This window comes from Tursiops truncatus, chromosome 7, assembly GCF_011762595.2.
Source record: "Tursiops truncatus isolate mTurTru1 chromosome 7, mTurTru1.mat.Y, whole genome shotgun sequence".
Lineage (NCBI taxonomy): Eukaryota > Metazoa > Chordata > Mammalia > Artiodactyla > Delphinidae > Tursiops > Tursiops truncatus.
The window spans coordinates 490,797-505,659 of record NC_047040.1 but is presented as its reverse complement, the minus strand read 5'-3'; the positions used below and the strand labels follow the sequence as shown (position 1 = coordinate 505,659).

Here is a 14,863-nt window from a genome sequence, read left to right as displayed (position 1 = left end):
CGGGTTAAACATGGCCTGCATGGGGAAGCAGGACCAAGCCCCAGGCTTGAACGAGTTCAAACGTGACACAGACCCATGGTCCTGCGTCACCCCTTCAGCCATCACGATTATTCCTTCAGTGTCTTCTCAGCCCAGCTCTAAGCCATCACGAGGACAGGAATACTCAAGAATGGTACGTGCTTGCTTCCTAGCTCAGTGACTCCTCACACCACACTAGGACACAGCAGGAACGCAGGCACAGACTGACTAACCAGATGAATTGTTGTCTCTGGAGCACTGTATGCTCTTGTCTTCAGACATAAGCCCTATAGGTAGGAACAAACTCTTCTTGCTATCTCTTTTACGACCAGTTAAAATAGACAACCCATTTGAGGAAAGAAAACGACAATCATCCAAATCCTCAAACTGCCAGAAATTAAGTAACTTTCTGAAGTCACAGGAAAATCTGGGAGGAAGACAGAGGCTTCCAGTCTTCCTAGATCTATAAACAGTCATCAACCAAGAGGATGTCAAAAAAAAGAAAAGGGCCAAGTGTTAAGGTTCCCACCACTAGTGCAGCAGGAAGTCACAGACCAGCCAGCTTCCCTCCTTCCCCAAAGGACACAGCTTCACAGCCAACTTTTCAACACTCACAACAGAAATGTTAAATTGTATCACGGAGGCAATGAAAAAGGCCCTCACTTCCCAACTAGCACAGAAAGTAAGACCAGTGGCTTATAAATTATGAGCAAATGAGGTTTATTCTAAACATGGTTCAATATTAGGAAATCCATTTCTATAAATCATCATATTGTTAGATCTAAGGAGAAAAATCAAATGATCATCTCTATAAAATCAAAATCCTTTCATGATAAAAATTTGCAAGAAAATAGCCATCAGCGGATGTATATTTTTTACCATGACCAAATATACATGCACCCTCAGCCCCAGAGCTGTATTTGGCAGGAGAGCTTCGCTCGTTAAGGCCGCGCACTGTCCACAGCCACTGCCAACCTCCACCGGGGTATTTCCCACGAAGGAGACACGAGAAAGCAGAGTCGACACGAGGCTGGGGAGGAAGAAGCACATGACTGCACACAGGGGAACCCTGGGGAAAACCACTACTTTACCCAACTCTTACTGTCCGTAAGAGGAAGAAAAAATTAGGATCCGGACTCAGCAGCTTTAACTCATACTGACAACACATGGTTAGAAGATGCGAAAGGCGGACCACTCATCTCAGCAGCTGGACCCAAAACACAGCAGGTGGAACGTGCGTCCCACAAGGCAGAGCACAGCCCTGGGTGATCTAACACCGCTCGGAGCAAAAAGCTGATGATCAAGCTTGAAGGGTAGAACAAAAGGGAATAGAATGGACAGGAAATCCTGAAAGAGAACAGTACAGGAGTGGTGGCAGTAACTGGACTAGATATTAAAATATAAAACCATTACCAATAAAACAGAGAACATGAGCACACGGAGAGACAGACCAACTCAAAATCTAGGAACAGACCCAAGTTAGCACGAAAATTTAGCACGTGATAAGAACTGCCACTCAAATCACTGCGGGGAAACTAAAATTGGTGTCAATGACTTGATAGCTATATGGGGAAGGATGTTTCTGGATCTGTCTGTGGCACCATTCACACTAAATTCCAAACAGATCAGGACTTGAAACATAAGAACACCTTTACAAGCACCAGAGAAAATAAGAATAAACTTTCCTACGACCCAAAGTAAAAAGAAACTTTCCTAACAACAACTCAAAAAAACAAAAGATTAACGAATTTTGACTACGTAAGAATGAAACTTTCACACAGCAAAACATACCAAGATCAAAACCCAGGTGGCAAACTGGGAACTGTATCTGTAACGTGTTACTGATGCAGGGTTTGAAGAGCCCCACTGCGTCGAGCAGGACGGAAACCTTTACCTGGACAGCAAAGGGCAGGAGACCAGTGCACAGGGGAAACGCAGATTAAAAGTATACGCGATTATCTTGCAGAGTCCAGAAAGTCCCAGTATCTGACGGCCCTGGCAAGGCTCTGAGAAAGCCAACGGGAGGACAAACGCACAGCACCTCAGGGGAGGGATCTGGCTGTGATGGCAAAATTACAGATGCAGATAACCTCTGACCCAGCCATCTCACTTCTAGGAAATCTCTCCCGAGATAACTGTGTAAAACAGGAAATAGCAGGTGCACAAGGTGTTTAACTGTGCATGATTTGTTAAGAGCAAAAGTCTGGAAGCCACCCAAGTGCCCATCAAGAGGAATGCCTGAAATCACAGCACACCCACAGAGCACTGCGCAGCTGTGTAAAGAAACGAGGAAAGCCACCACCTGCGCCTCGATGCAGACTGCTCCAGGATGCAGTGCAGGAAGAATCAAGGTGCAGAACAGAGTTCACAGCAAGGTGACCTTTCACTTCTATTCTCAAACCAAACAATGGAAGAACACCCCAAAGACCACCCAGCAGGGGAGAAAGGGGCCAAGAGGACCTCACAGGGCTCTGACTTTGCAATCATGGAATATTTAAGTACTTTTTAAAAACTGAAAATAAACTAAAAACAAACAAACCTAACTATATATCAAGATGATAGCATAACCTCAATAGAGAGAGAATTACTTCAATGATTTTAAAACCCCACCATCTTTCACCTTAATTAGAAGCATGTGTTTGAACTCATGCAACTTCCCACCATAAACATCCAGAACTCTTGGACCAACAACTGACTTCAGGTCTGTGGAAGGAGATGGCTAAGGTCAGTCTGTGTTACAAATAAGGAAGTGGTTCAAGATGAACAGTTATGTCAGAAGGTGCAGGGTGCCTCCCTGAAGGAGCTCCCGTGGGCCAGAGACAAGGCAATTTCTGCATAAAGAACTAATCAACACACCAGAAGTTCATGATGACACTGAGAAGACCCATGGACCCAAGATGCCAGAGTGCCAATGTGGTCTAAAAACTAAGGGGAAAAGGATCAATTTTTTAAAAAAATAAATTTACTTATTTAATAAATTTATTTTTGGCTGCACTGGGTCTTCGTTGCTGTGTGCGGGCTTTCTCTAGTTGCAGCGAGGGGGGCTACTCTTCGTTGCGGTGCGTGGGCTTCTCACTGTGGTGGCTTCTCTTGTTGCGGAACATGGGCTCTAGGCGCGTGGGCTTCAGTAGCTGTGGCACGTGGGCTCAGGAGTTGTGGTTCCGGGGCTCTAGAGCACAAGCTCAGTAGCTGTGGCGCACTGGCTTAGTTGCTCCGTGACATGCGGGATCTTCCCAGACCAGGGCTCGAACCCACATCCCCTGCATTGGCAGGCGGATTCTTAACCACTGTGCCACAAGGGAAGCCCAGGATCAATGATTTATCCTGCACGTCCCACCCGGAAGTTCTTCATCAGAATACCAACTAATTCAGGAGGAGGGAGAGACTAGAAAGCCATCACTTGCAACCCCAAATGAATTCAGGCAGCGATAGCAATGGTTGATAGAACTATTAAGCAAAAGATTGGTCAGGAACTTTACCATGGATGGATTTGCTGAAGACACCTGAGTCTACGGATCAATCCTGGAATCAACACCAAGTACAGAAGCACTACCCACACGTTTTCTTGCCAAACATACAAGCTGAACATGAAAGCAATCGAGAGCCCCTAGATCTACCCTCCGATTTACAGGAGTAACGATGGACAGTGGAACGAGCCAAACACCTGCTTGTCCCTCGAGAACAAATCAACGGCATTAAGGAGAGGAGAGGAAGGAGCTGCTGAGGAATGAACGAGCGGGAGCGGGCAAGTCTCATCCGGACACTGAGGAAAAATCCAACCAGGAAGGACGCCTTTGAGATGATGAGGGAAGACCATACACAGACTGGGTTGATGTGGGTATATTAAGAAGTTAACTTTATTAACTTTAATAAGTGAGTTAACAGGATGTGGTTATATTTATGGGAGCCCACCGGGCTGTGCTCCCCTCCCCACTAAGCCCCCTGGGGCCCCTCTTGCGTCAGCTCCCCATCTTTGAACCACCACATCTAGAGCCAGCTCTCCCAAAAGCTCAGAGACTCAGCAACAGGTGGGAAGAACCCTCATTCCCACCTAAACCCATCTAAAGACCTGTCATACTACATTTTAATACGATCCTCTGCATTTATCTTGGCCTTTAAGTGATGCCACTTCGGGAGAAATGCATCACTGATTTACTCATTTATTACAATGGTTCCCAAATAAATTCCAAGTAACTGCTATCAGACTGCTAAGAACTATGGAATTCGTGATCTCCCAAGCCCGGGGCCTGGAAGTGTGTATTTAACAAGGCACGTACTCACTGACCCTCAGAGCCTGAAGTGGGAACTGCTGATCTACACATGCATGTCCTCACTCCACCAACTGGGCAAGCTCAGTTGCGTGTCTGAAGCTCTGGGACGCCCCTCTAACTTTCAGTTCATTCACCGCAAGAGCAGAAATGGGAGGTGCCCTAGTTCTATCACTGAGTTAGTGGTTTCACACTAAAAGTGCCAGGAGGCTCTGAATATTGCTGGCCTGCCTGCAAACTCTATGGCCCTGCCCACTGGTGGCAAGAGTCGGATCGGGTCTGAGCCGTGTCCGCAGTGCCTGGAGTGCCCCTTCTGGGGAGGACCGGCCGGGGAACACCCACCTGCGTCTGCAGTCTAGCAACAATGTCCTTCCGGGCTTTCATGACAGCATCCAGCTTCCCTGAAACCATGATGGACAGGCCCTGGTCTTTGGCAAGAGACAGCTCCAGGTGAGCGCCAGTCCTCTGCATGATCTCAAGGCAGATTTTTGCTTGTTCACCTTCTCCAAACTGGTTCATGTCCTTGTATTTCCTCTCCTCCAGGGGTACATGGAACACCTGCTCAGAAAAGGTCAAAAAGGTAAGGTTAAGAGACCAAGAAGAGAAGACAGGAGTGTCCAGAAACCGAACATACACAGTAAAGAACGTGAGTTTGTTCATTCACTAAGTATCACCCCTGCCTACTGCTCCAAGGCCCCAGAGGGCAGTTAAGAGACAAGTGGAAAGCGCCTAAGGGCAGGAGACTGTGAAGAAGTCCTAGTGAAGAAGACACCCCCTGCCCCGCCACCAACCAAGTACAAATGACGGCAAGGGGCATCACATAACAGTAATGAGCAAGGTCAGTGAAGGAAACAAACTGGGAGGGGAGAAGGACCTGGCTGGCTATGCTGGGAGGGGCCAGAGCAGAGGAGCGGGAAGGGAGGAGAGCTTCACAAAGGGGGCGGGGAGCATCTAGCACAGCGGGGGCCCACGAGGTAGGAGGGGGAGTGCTGGTCCCTCAGCCCACCCTGTGGGTGAGATGAGAAGACAACGGAGAGTGTGAAGGAGGACACATTCTGACTGAGGACTCGGGCTGAGCAGAGGCAAGGGTGGAAGCAGGGAACCAACAGGACTGTGGTTCAGGGCCTGAGCCACTATGTGGAACCTGGTGCATTTACAACATCAGGAGGCTGGGGGAACCAGACTACAGCCGGCGATGAGTCCTGGGCTTAGGGGGACTTCTCAGTGCGTGGGTGGTAGTCGACAACCATGACCCAACATCGACACACAGAGAGAGCACTGAGCCCGCCAACACCCCAGCTCCAGGGAGCAGAGACAGGCTAGCGGAGTCCCAAAAAATCAAGGGGAGAAAACTGATTCAAGACAGCGGGACAGCTGCTGACACTGGTGACACGGAAGCCAAGGGCAGTTCCAGCAGCTGGAGCACAGACTGGACTGCAGTGGACTGAAAACATATGGGACCATCCATTCTGGGTGCTGGGGTACAGGGCAGCTGTGCTTCCCTAGAGCTCTGGGGGGTGGGGAGACCGACTTAATCCAAAGGCCTCCTCTCATGTCCAAAGCACTCTCACATCTGCATGTTCAAAAACCCTCCCGGGAATTCCCTGGCAGTCCAGTGGTTAGGGTCCCACACCTTCACCACCGAAGCCCGGGGTTTGATCCCCGGTCAGGCAACTAGGATCCAGAAAGCAGTGCGGCACAGCCGAAAGAAAACAAAAACAAAAACCTCCCATCAGACACCACTGCTTCCTACTTGGAGGGGCAGGTGAAAAAAGAATAGACTCTCTACCTGAGTGATGACGGAAGCCTTGATGGGCCGGATCTTGTTATTCCAGACGCCAGCAGGTTCCTGGGCATTTTCCAAGCAAGCTGCTTTCTCAGGGAGTGGGGGGAAGGCATCCTTGTAGGTTGGAGGGTCGCTCTCCTCCTCTGAATTTAAAGTGGCAACTGGACCGGCCAACATAGATTAAGAGGAAGCACATCACTTTCAGTGTTAGATGGAAAAACCACGAGGAGGGTTTCAACGTCAAAAAGAGAGAGCACTGACTGCTGACAGTTGACACTGACAACCCCCCACCTCTTCCCTCGGTCACAGGCAAGGGCCCCCGCCGCTCCGCAGGCCCAGCGCCCTCAAGTTCAGCCTGTCAACTGGAAGGGCCAGACTCTGATCCGGATGGCGCCCCTGCCCTACGCACAGCCTCCCCTGTGAGCCTCAGCTCAGACGCTGGATGCCCCACTGCTCCCCTAATGGGGTGAGCTCCTTGATGGAAGGCCTTGACACAGACTTTTCGGCCCTGAAGAGTCTTCCAATCCTGTATTCAAAAACAATCACGACCACGACAATGCCTGGCACATAGCCAGCTCTTAAATTTGCAGAACAAAATGCTGCTGCTGCCCAGCACTGCCAGCGAGAACCCCCCCCCCCCCGAGGTAAATTGCAGCTGATTTCCCACTGTAATGTACCATGTTGAAAGCATCGCGGGACCTGCCATCTCTGCCCCCCGCACTCCCAACGCAGGGAGCACAGGAGGAAATCAGGTCCCGGTGACCCCCTGCTCCACCCTCCACAGTGCCCCGACCGTTCACCACAGCTCCATGGAAGCAGGAGCGTGACTGTTTGGGTCACCCTAGGGTCCGGGGCTGAAAACAGTGTTCGGCAATGGCAGGGCCCAATAAAAACTACTGTGAACAGAGGTGCACGCAGAGCAGAGGGATGACCCTTGGAATTCCGACTCCAGGGTCGCGACTCTAGCCATGCAGCCGTGCTATCCTGGATGCCAAGACAGACTCCGTGTGACGAGCTGTTCCAGTCTGCCAGTGCCCGCTCCCCTCACCTAAACACGGGGGCGCAGACCCCACAGGGCTGTTGGGTCGTGTGGAAGCCCCAGGCAGCAGGCACTGAGAACCCAAGCGAACGGCAGTGTCTAGGTCTCCACTGCTGAGAGACAAGCCACTGAAACGTGGCGAGTGTGACGGATGAAACGCACTTGTAATTTTAATTTAAACTTAAGAACTGATATTCAATTTAGTTATCGGAAAACTTTAAAGAATGTTTGGAACGACAAAGGGTAGAACAAGCTACTCTTTCAGCTACAAATTTTATAAAATCTAACTACAGATGAAGGGCTTTGGATGGAAACAGCATTCAAGTCAAGTTGTCCTGCAGTCATACACACACATCAGACTCTGAAGGGAAAGACAAGACTGTGAAGTATGAGCTAGAGACGCCGAAGCGACCGTCCTGCAGATGCCGCAGCTCGTGTACTGTCCCTCCTGGGCAGCACTGGTCCCCACTGGGGCTGGCTGCCTGGGCCAGTGCAGTGCCCGAGTCCCACCTTCATCCTCACAGCTATCTCCCGACAGAGCTCTGGGATGCTTCCCATCCCCGAGTCCAGTTCAACACAACTGGGCAATAGCGATTTTGGAGAAGAATCCTAATAATCACAAAGGCCAAATTCACTGGCTTTCCAGAAAGTTGTCCACATTTTAAATCTTACTGTAGGCGATCCATCCACCACTCCTGGCCAATTTCACCCCTCACACGAGGGTAGTGCAAAACGGACCACACAGCACTGGTGGGTCCTGGCCCACCACACAAGCACAGGGCTGAAAGGCACCTCTGGAGAGGCCACAGGCTCTCATGAGGATTGGAAAGAGCCGTGTCTTACAGTCAACAAGAACAGTGGGGAAGGGGCCGTCACCTTTGATTTGTTGCGGAACCAGTCCACTTCGGTGTTCAGCAAAGCTCTCTTGGGTCAGAACGGCGACGGAGCTCATGGTTGATCTCGGGAGTCCACACGATCCGGGTGAGCCACTGAAGCAGGGGGGTGAGTCAGAGAGGCAAGTCCGGCACAGACAGCTCGCAGCTACCTGATCCGTTCAGCTGAGAGTTTAAGCCCAGGGTTCACTCTGCTTCACCAGCAAGCAACACCTTATCTTCCTCACTTACAACTGCTGACATAAGGTGATTCCCAAACTCTCACCAAGTGATGAAAAGGAGAAACTCAAGCGGGGGGGGGGGCACCCTGGAAAACCTCCCCCCCGTTGCCCATAACAGAGCAGATGTAGGCTCCAGCTGAGAGGTTCAGGACCAGGACGCCCAGGGGCCACCCCTCTCTCCACCCACGGGGCCCCAATGGAACCCAATACATGTCTGACCCAGCCCCAGACACAGATCAACATCTGGATGGTTCTACTAACAACTATCTCAGTTATTTGGTTACTCTGTTATCCTCATGCATCCTAATGCTTATAAAATGTATCATTTGACAGTAGCTGCAAAGAGCCACTGAAGAGCAGCCTCCCTTGCTCTGTGGCGACAGTGTAACAGCAAGAGGTAGGAGGGGTAGCAGTCTAAGTGCCTCTGGCGTGCGGTGACTGGTTGTTCTCCCACGTCCGGTCTCCCAGGTGTGGGAGGGGACTTGCAGCAGGTGGGACCAGGCCCAAGGGCACACAGTTCCTCAGTTCAGGGTAGGAACCCCGCAGTCTGCCTCCGGACCCCACTCCTGAGTGGCCGCAGTGCTCAGCGAGACTCTGGCTCTCAAAGCCACAGCTCCCTTATTTGGAAAAGGGGCTCACTCAGCACTGGCTGCCTCTCTCCAGCTCCAGGTGAGCCCCATGCTACTGCAAAGAGGAAGAACCCACTCTCTTCACACAATTCTGCACCAAGTGTCTTCTTGTGCCACCGCGGCAAAAAAGTATAAGAGGGTCAAGTAATTTATTAAGAGTGAGTTTCTTCATCATTTTTACAACACAGTAAGACCCCTCCCCAAGTTCAAGAAAATTAAACTCTGTATTTCTAAAGAAAAGCAAGATACAAATTCAGATACCCCGAGCAAATGTTATTCACATTTAAGGAAAAAAGATTAAAAATAGATGGAAACCAGATGACACATCTACCTGAAGTATACACACTGCTCCATGCTGGGAGGTTAGCTACAGTGATTCTCTCTGAAGAACCATTAGGAACTTAAGGATAAAACATAATGGAAGAAGGCACGCACACAGCCCAGGGCCAGGAAGCCTTGAGACAAGACACACTTACCAGCGAAACGGTCAGTAGCCAGAAGGTCCGTCCTGAGGCCGCCTCTGTCAGCCTGCCAGCTTTTTCTGGTGTGGGACAAGGGGAGAGGGAGCAAGGAGAAAACCAGAGAAAAGTTACTTATCTGCATCCTACAACCCAGATCTGTTCACCTCTCAACCAGAAAAGGTCAAAGTATTACTTACACTTTGGCTACTAATACCAATATTAGGCAAATTGCTTGGGGGGAAAAAATGGAAGGAACCCTTTCACTAGGCCATTAGCTTCTTCTTTTTTTTTAAATTAATTTATTATTTCTTTTTGGTTGCTTTGGGTCTCTGTTGCTGTGCGCGGGCTTCTCATCGCAATGGCTTCTCTTGTGGAGCACGGGCTCTAGGCGCACGAGCTTGGTAGTTGTGGCTCGCGGGCTCTAGAGTGCAGGCTCACTGGTTGTGGCGCACGGGCTCGGTTCCTCCACAGCATGTGGGATCTTCCCGGACCAGAGCTCAAACCCGTGTCCCCTGCATTGGCAGGCGGACTCTTAACCACTGAGCCACCAAGGAAGCCCCTAGGCCATTAGCTTCAAACAAACATATTACGGTAAAACCTGAACCATCTGGAACTCCTAGAGGGCAACTTGCAACTTTTCCAGGGACCCAAGGGAATCCCGTAAGTGTATACCTTTTACATGTAACCATTTTGAAGTAAAATTATCACAAAACTGATGTTTGTTCTGCTATGTGGCGAGTAATTTTTCCTGTATTCCTCTTATTAATCTATGCTGAGCCAGAAGAAAAAAGGTCTGCAACACTGTGTCATGATCTAGAACAGACTGTGGACCTTGGGGGCTCCAGAGCTTTTTAGGGTGACTGAGGGCTACTGTCTTTAAGAGTTCCCTGTGTATTTTGTAGTTACTTTGTTCTTCTTGCTGTTAGCCTATAAAAGTTCTTCGGTCCCTTCTAATCTACTGGGGATTTAGAGACCAGGCCATAAAATAGCAGGGCTGGAAAGGACCTTCAAAGGCCAGCTTGGAAGGACCAAGGAAAAGGGGTGGGTCACCTTGCCTTGGGGGACTTCAGGACAGTGAGGCTGCCAGGCAGGTTACCAGCCGCACCACGTGCGCTTGATGAGGGAGACATTATGACAGTGGTGAGGCATGGGCTAAAATGGGAGAATTCCCATCAGTAACAAGAATACTCTACCTCACTGGAGAGTAACACCCCCAAGTTCTTGCCCATAATACAAGCGTGGTTCAGGAGCTAGGAAGACGGTTCATGGCAGTCAGGGGTGCCTCAGTGGGGTCTCAAATGTCCCAGCTGGGGACATGAACCAGTGGTATAAAAAAAAAAAAAATCTCTCAATGTAGGGGCTTGAGTCACATGGGGGAAGTACTATGAGCCAGAGGCCAGACCTGCTCTGGGGCCCCAGTCCCAACAAACACACAAAGGCACCTGAGACCCAAGTGGAGAAGGTGGAGACAAACTGACCGAGACTATTTTATTTAAGAGTTTGCCTCCAACGCATTCTAATCGCAAGTCTCAGTGACTAAGGCAAGGAAGAAAGAAACCCTTTCCATTCAACCAGACTGTCAGAGTAGCACATCCACGCGTGGGTCCTGACGGGGTGGAAAAGGTGAGCCCGCCTCGGGGTTCCCAGTGTCCAGGGGGCCCACACTTAGCCCGTCTAGGAACAGGATGGCGGTGCTCCAGGTCAAAGCGCCAACGGGAAGCCAGGACCCAGGCATCTGCCCCGCTCTCCTGGCAACCTTTGACTGCTGACCTGCGACCTGAACAGCCTCCCACGCCAGGTGCCGACATCCCTTATCAAAACCCACTGACACCCACTCTCTAAGAAGCTGCATTCACCCACGTGACCACCATGACGCCCACACCATCTTCTCTGTGCTCCTAACTGACCAGTCCTCTTGCTTTCTTGGACAGGCAAGTCTTCAGTGCCCAGTGACAGCTACGAGGTAAGCCCGCGCAGTGCAGCCACTGTCCACGTCCGCTCCAGCCACAGATTTCTGACGAGAAGCCCCCACCCTGCACCTGGCGTCACACACAAGAGGGGAGGAGCTCCTGAGGCTCCCTTCTGAGCCAGCTCCCACATGCAGCACGAGTCAGTTCCGGTGAGCCTTTCTACTGAGCCCCGCATTCCTCACTGGCTCAAGAAAGGGGCTTCAATACAGCCCAACCGGCAGAGCCTCTAACGCCCCCATGTGTGCACAGGCCCTCAGGCAGCTAAGGGCGGAGGGTGGACCTACAGAAAACTCCAGGCTGGTTGGACAGGACACACTAGTCTCTAGTTTCCAGATTTCAAACGGCAGTTTGTCCCAGCTGGAATGAATGGATCACAGCGAGCCACAGGTGAACATCGAGGGTGTGATATGATCAAATTAGGGTGTTGCTTTTCTCATAAACTTCTCAAACTCCTGTCTCTAAAGAATCCATTTTAAAACCGATCTGCTGATCCATGTGTAAGTGCAGACCTGAGACCTACCTGAGGCGCTGGGGTAGATCTTATAAAAGGCCAGCACCAGTCCTCCTCCCGTGCCCCCAGCCCTACTGTCAACCTGCCGCCAGTTCAACAAAGCAGCACCTAAGAAACCGTCCCCCACAGCGCTACGCCCACCCCTCGGAGATCTTTCAACAACCTCACGCCCGTCCAGGCGTGTGTGCTCCCTACCCCGGCTTCCCTACTGGCCATCAGTCCCAGGAGACCTTACCCAGGCCTCCTCCTGAGGAGCAGAGACCAAACATTTGCTATCACAGCTCCTCCCTTAGTTGAATACAGCTGCTCAAATCAGGACCAAAAGGGACCTCAGCGACGACTCTCTCCCACTCTCTGAATAAGCCGGGGAACAGGAGCCACACAGCCTTCCCTGGGGGCCCAGGCTCTGCTGCTTCTCCATCACTGTGTAGCTGTCAGGACAGGTGGCTTGAGGTCGGGCCCAGATCTGCTCCTTCTTCCCCCTTCTTGCCACAGAGAACAAGTCCATCTTTCCTACAAGACTCCTTCAGGTATGTGAAGGAGTACTTCAGGTACTCCTTCAGCCCATTCTCCAGCCCCCTTCAGTGATTCCCAAGATGCCCTAGTCCCTTCATCATTTTGGTTGCTCTCAACTACTTTCCATGCAAGCATTCAGATCCACCCAATGCAAATCTCAAACTCTTCTCAACCTGGACTTTAAGTCTTGTTTCTCAGAGTATAAATACCCACAGTAAAAAAAACACATTTTAAAATACAACTATGTAAGAAAGAACTAGAACCAAAGGAAGAAGGCTAGACAGAAGCAAAGACTCTTCTCTCCTACTCGCCCCCTCCCCAGGGTGGGATGCAGCGGCTGGGGGGCACTCCCACAAGGATGGACGGTTATGCACCAGGGTGCCCAGGTGAAGTCACAGCATACGTGGCTTACATCTGAAGCTCGGTCCTAACAAATGTACAACAGATTAAATGAAGAATTTTACTTTTTTGCCTATAAACAAGGAAATATAAGTTGATTCCCTTGTAATGTTTTGCCAATTACATATTCAAAAGAGCAAGTCTTTTGCAAAGAGAACTCATGAGTAGTAGTCCAGGAAGAATTTTATCTCAGTCAACTAATGAGATCTCAGTGCTTTGTTTACCTACTAGACAGGACTGAGTATGCAGGCTATCAAAAAACCACCAGGAAACCCAGGACCTCTGTCCTCTTCTTCCAAAGTTGAAATTATTTACTTTTATCCCCACAGCAAGCTTGTAAGGAAAAAAAAAATTTCAAAGTCCTTCTCAAGACCCACAAACCAACTGAGAACACGAACATAAAATCCCGATGGCTGCCAGATCACAAAGCATAAATATAAGGCCACCCGCACAAAGTCTACACGGCTGGGCATTTGTGCGTTTCACCAAGTTCTGGAAGTCGGCACCCATCCTGCAGGAGGAACTTTCGCAGATGCCACCTCAGCAAGGCCCTCCCACAGGCCACGCGAGCCCGCGGGCGGGGAAAGGCTTAAAGGGGCAGCAACGCGCTGGGCCTCCCCGCCTTTCATCCAAATTCGGTACTTTTCCGTAATGCATTTTTCGTCCGTGGACCCTGGGGCACATCCAAGTTGCGCTCCAGCCCCGAGGAGGGCAGCAGGGCCCGGCCGACCACGCAGGCGGCAGCAAGTGGAGGTGAGGCCCGGCCTGCCTGGGCCCCGTGCCGCCGTCCCGTCCAGCCCCACCGCCAAGGATGCCCTGCGGGACAGGCCCCCGCCCCTGCCCCCTCCGGCCGGCCAAGCTGGGGGGAGGGGCGCCCCTGCCGGAGCAGGAGGGGGAGGGGGCAGGGCCCGGCCGCCAACGTCACCGACCTGGGCCCAGGTCGGCCCCCCCCACCTCAGCGGCGGGCGCGCGGAGGGAGCGGGACCCGGACTGGGGTTTGGGGGCTGCTCGGCGGGGCGGTGGGCAGCGCAGAGCCGGCGCCGCGGCACTCGGGAAAGTTTCTCACTCCTCCCGTGCCAGCGCCGCGGCCCATGCGCAGTGGTGACACGTAGCCGCCCCCCCACCCCCGACCGGTCAGGGGGGCGCCCGCGGGGGGAGGGTGGCTGTGCTGGCTGGGGGAGTATCGGCTTGGGGGCGCTGGGGCAAAAGGCGGCCCCGGCCCCCTCCCCCCGCCCGGGGCTCCACGTCGGCAGCCCGGCGCCCCAACTTCCCCGCGCCGCCCCCCGCCCGGCACCCCGGCCCGCGCCGCCCGCCCCGGCCTGCTCACCCCGCGGTGCACCCGTCCGTCCGTCCGTCGTCCGTCCGCTCGCCGCGGAAGAAGCCGGGACCTTCGCTCGCTCGCTCCCTCTAGGCTGGCTCCCTCCAGGCCGGCGCCCGGGCCCCCGCGGCTATATAGGGCGGCGGCTCCAATCCCGCCCGGACACGTCAGACCACGGCCGCCCCGCCCGCCGGCCAACGCCGCGCCCCCGCCCGCCCGCTGCTCCTACAGCACCTAACTCCCCGGGGGCTCGGGAGCCTTTTACTGGGGGGTGGGGGGTGTCGGGGAGTTGGGAAATCAGTCTCCACCTTCATAAAGCGAAGGTGGGAGGGACTGCAGCTCTAGCATTGAGGTCCCCAATACCGCCTCCCCACCCCAAAAAGAAACAAGACACCTCGAGGTACAACACAAAGGAAATTAACTGCTGGCCCCAACCATCTACAACTTCCAATAGCTGGACAAGCTGGCCTAATAAACTCGCGTGGAAACATACCCCATGCCCCCAAAGTTCGGAGCACAGATTTCCACTGGCGCACTCGCCTGCGGTTCTGCACCTTGTGTCCTTCCCGTCTATAAAATATCCCTACTCTACTCCTTGGCTACCAGTTTAATTCCCTTAAAAATTGTAGACCCCTTTTTTAAGGACTCCACTCCTACAGCTGTGCCTCCAGCCTCACAGCCTAAACAAACAAGAGGAGCAGAACAGAGCCCCTGCCCTCAAGGGGCGTCCACCCTGGTGGGTGAGAATGGCTTGCAGACAAGCCAGGTCTGCATTCCTTGTGTAATATGTGACAAGGGCCTCGGTTTCCTTTTTTTTTTTTTTTTATAAGGGTA

The 14,863-nt window shown here is 52.1% G+C and overlaps 1 protein-coding gene across 5 annotated transcripts in view; it reads right to left on the bottom strand.

Annotated features, from left to right (window-relative positions):
* The window catches only part of HDLBP (high density lipoprotein binding protein), a 67,197-nt gene that overhangs the window by 23,520 nt on the left and 28,814 nt on the right, over positions 1 to 14,863 (bottom strand). For 4 of the 5 annotated variants that reach the window (XR_012332879.1, XM_073806998.1, XM_033859403.2 and 1 more), the window contains 4 exons: positions 9,331 to 9,395; positions 7,988 to 8,100; positions 6,076 to 6,233; positions 4,629 to 4,844 (listed from right to left, as the gene is read on the bottom strand). Coding sequence is in view for 4 of the 5 variants with exons in the window: in XM_073806998.1 (XP_073663099.1) it covers positions 4,629 to 4,844; positions 6,076 to 6,233; positions 7,988 to 8,063 (450 nt within the window). In the remaining variant the exon portion in view is untranslated. Of the gene's footprint in view, positions 1 to 4,628; positions 4,845 to 6,075; positions 6,234 to 7,987; positions 8,101 to 9,330; positions 9,396 to 14,038; positions 14,179 to 14,863 lie in introns of those variants that run through there. The other variant, XM_073806999.1, reaches the window with a different exon arrangement.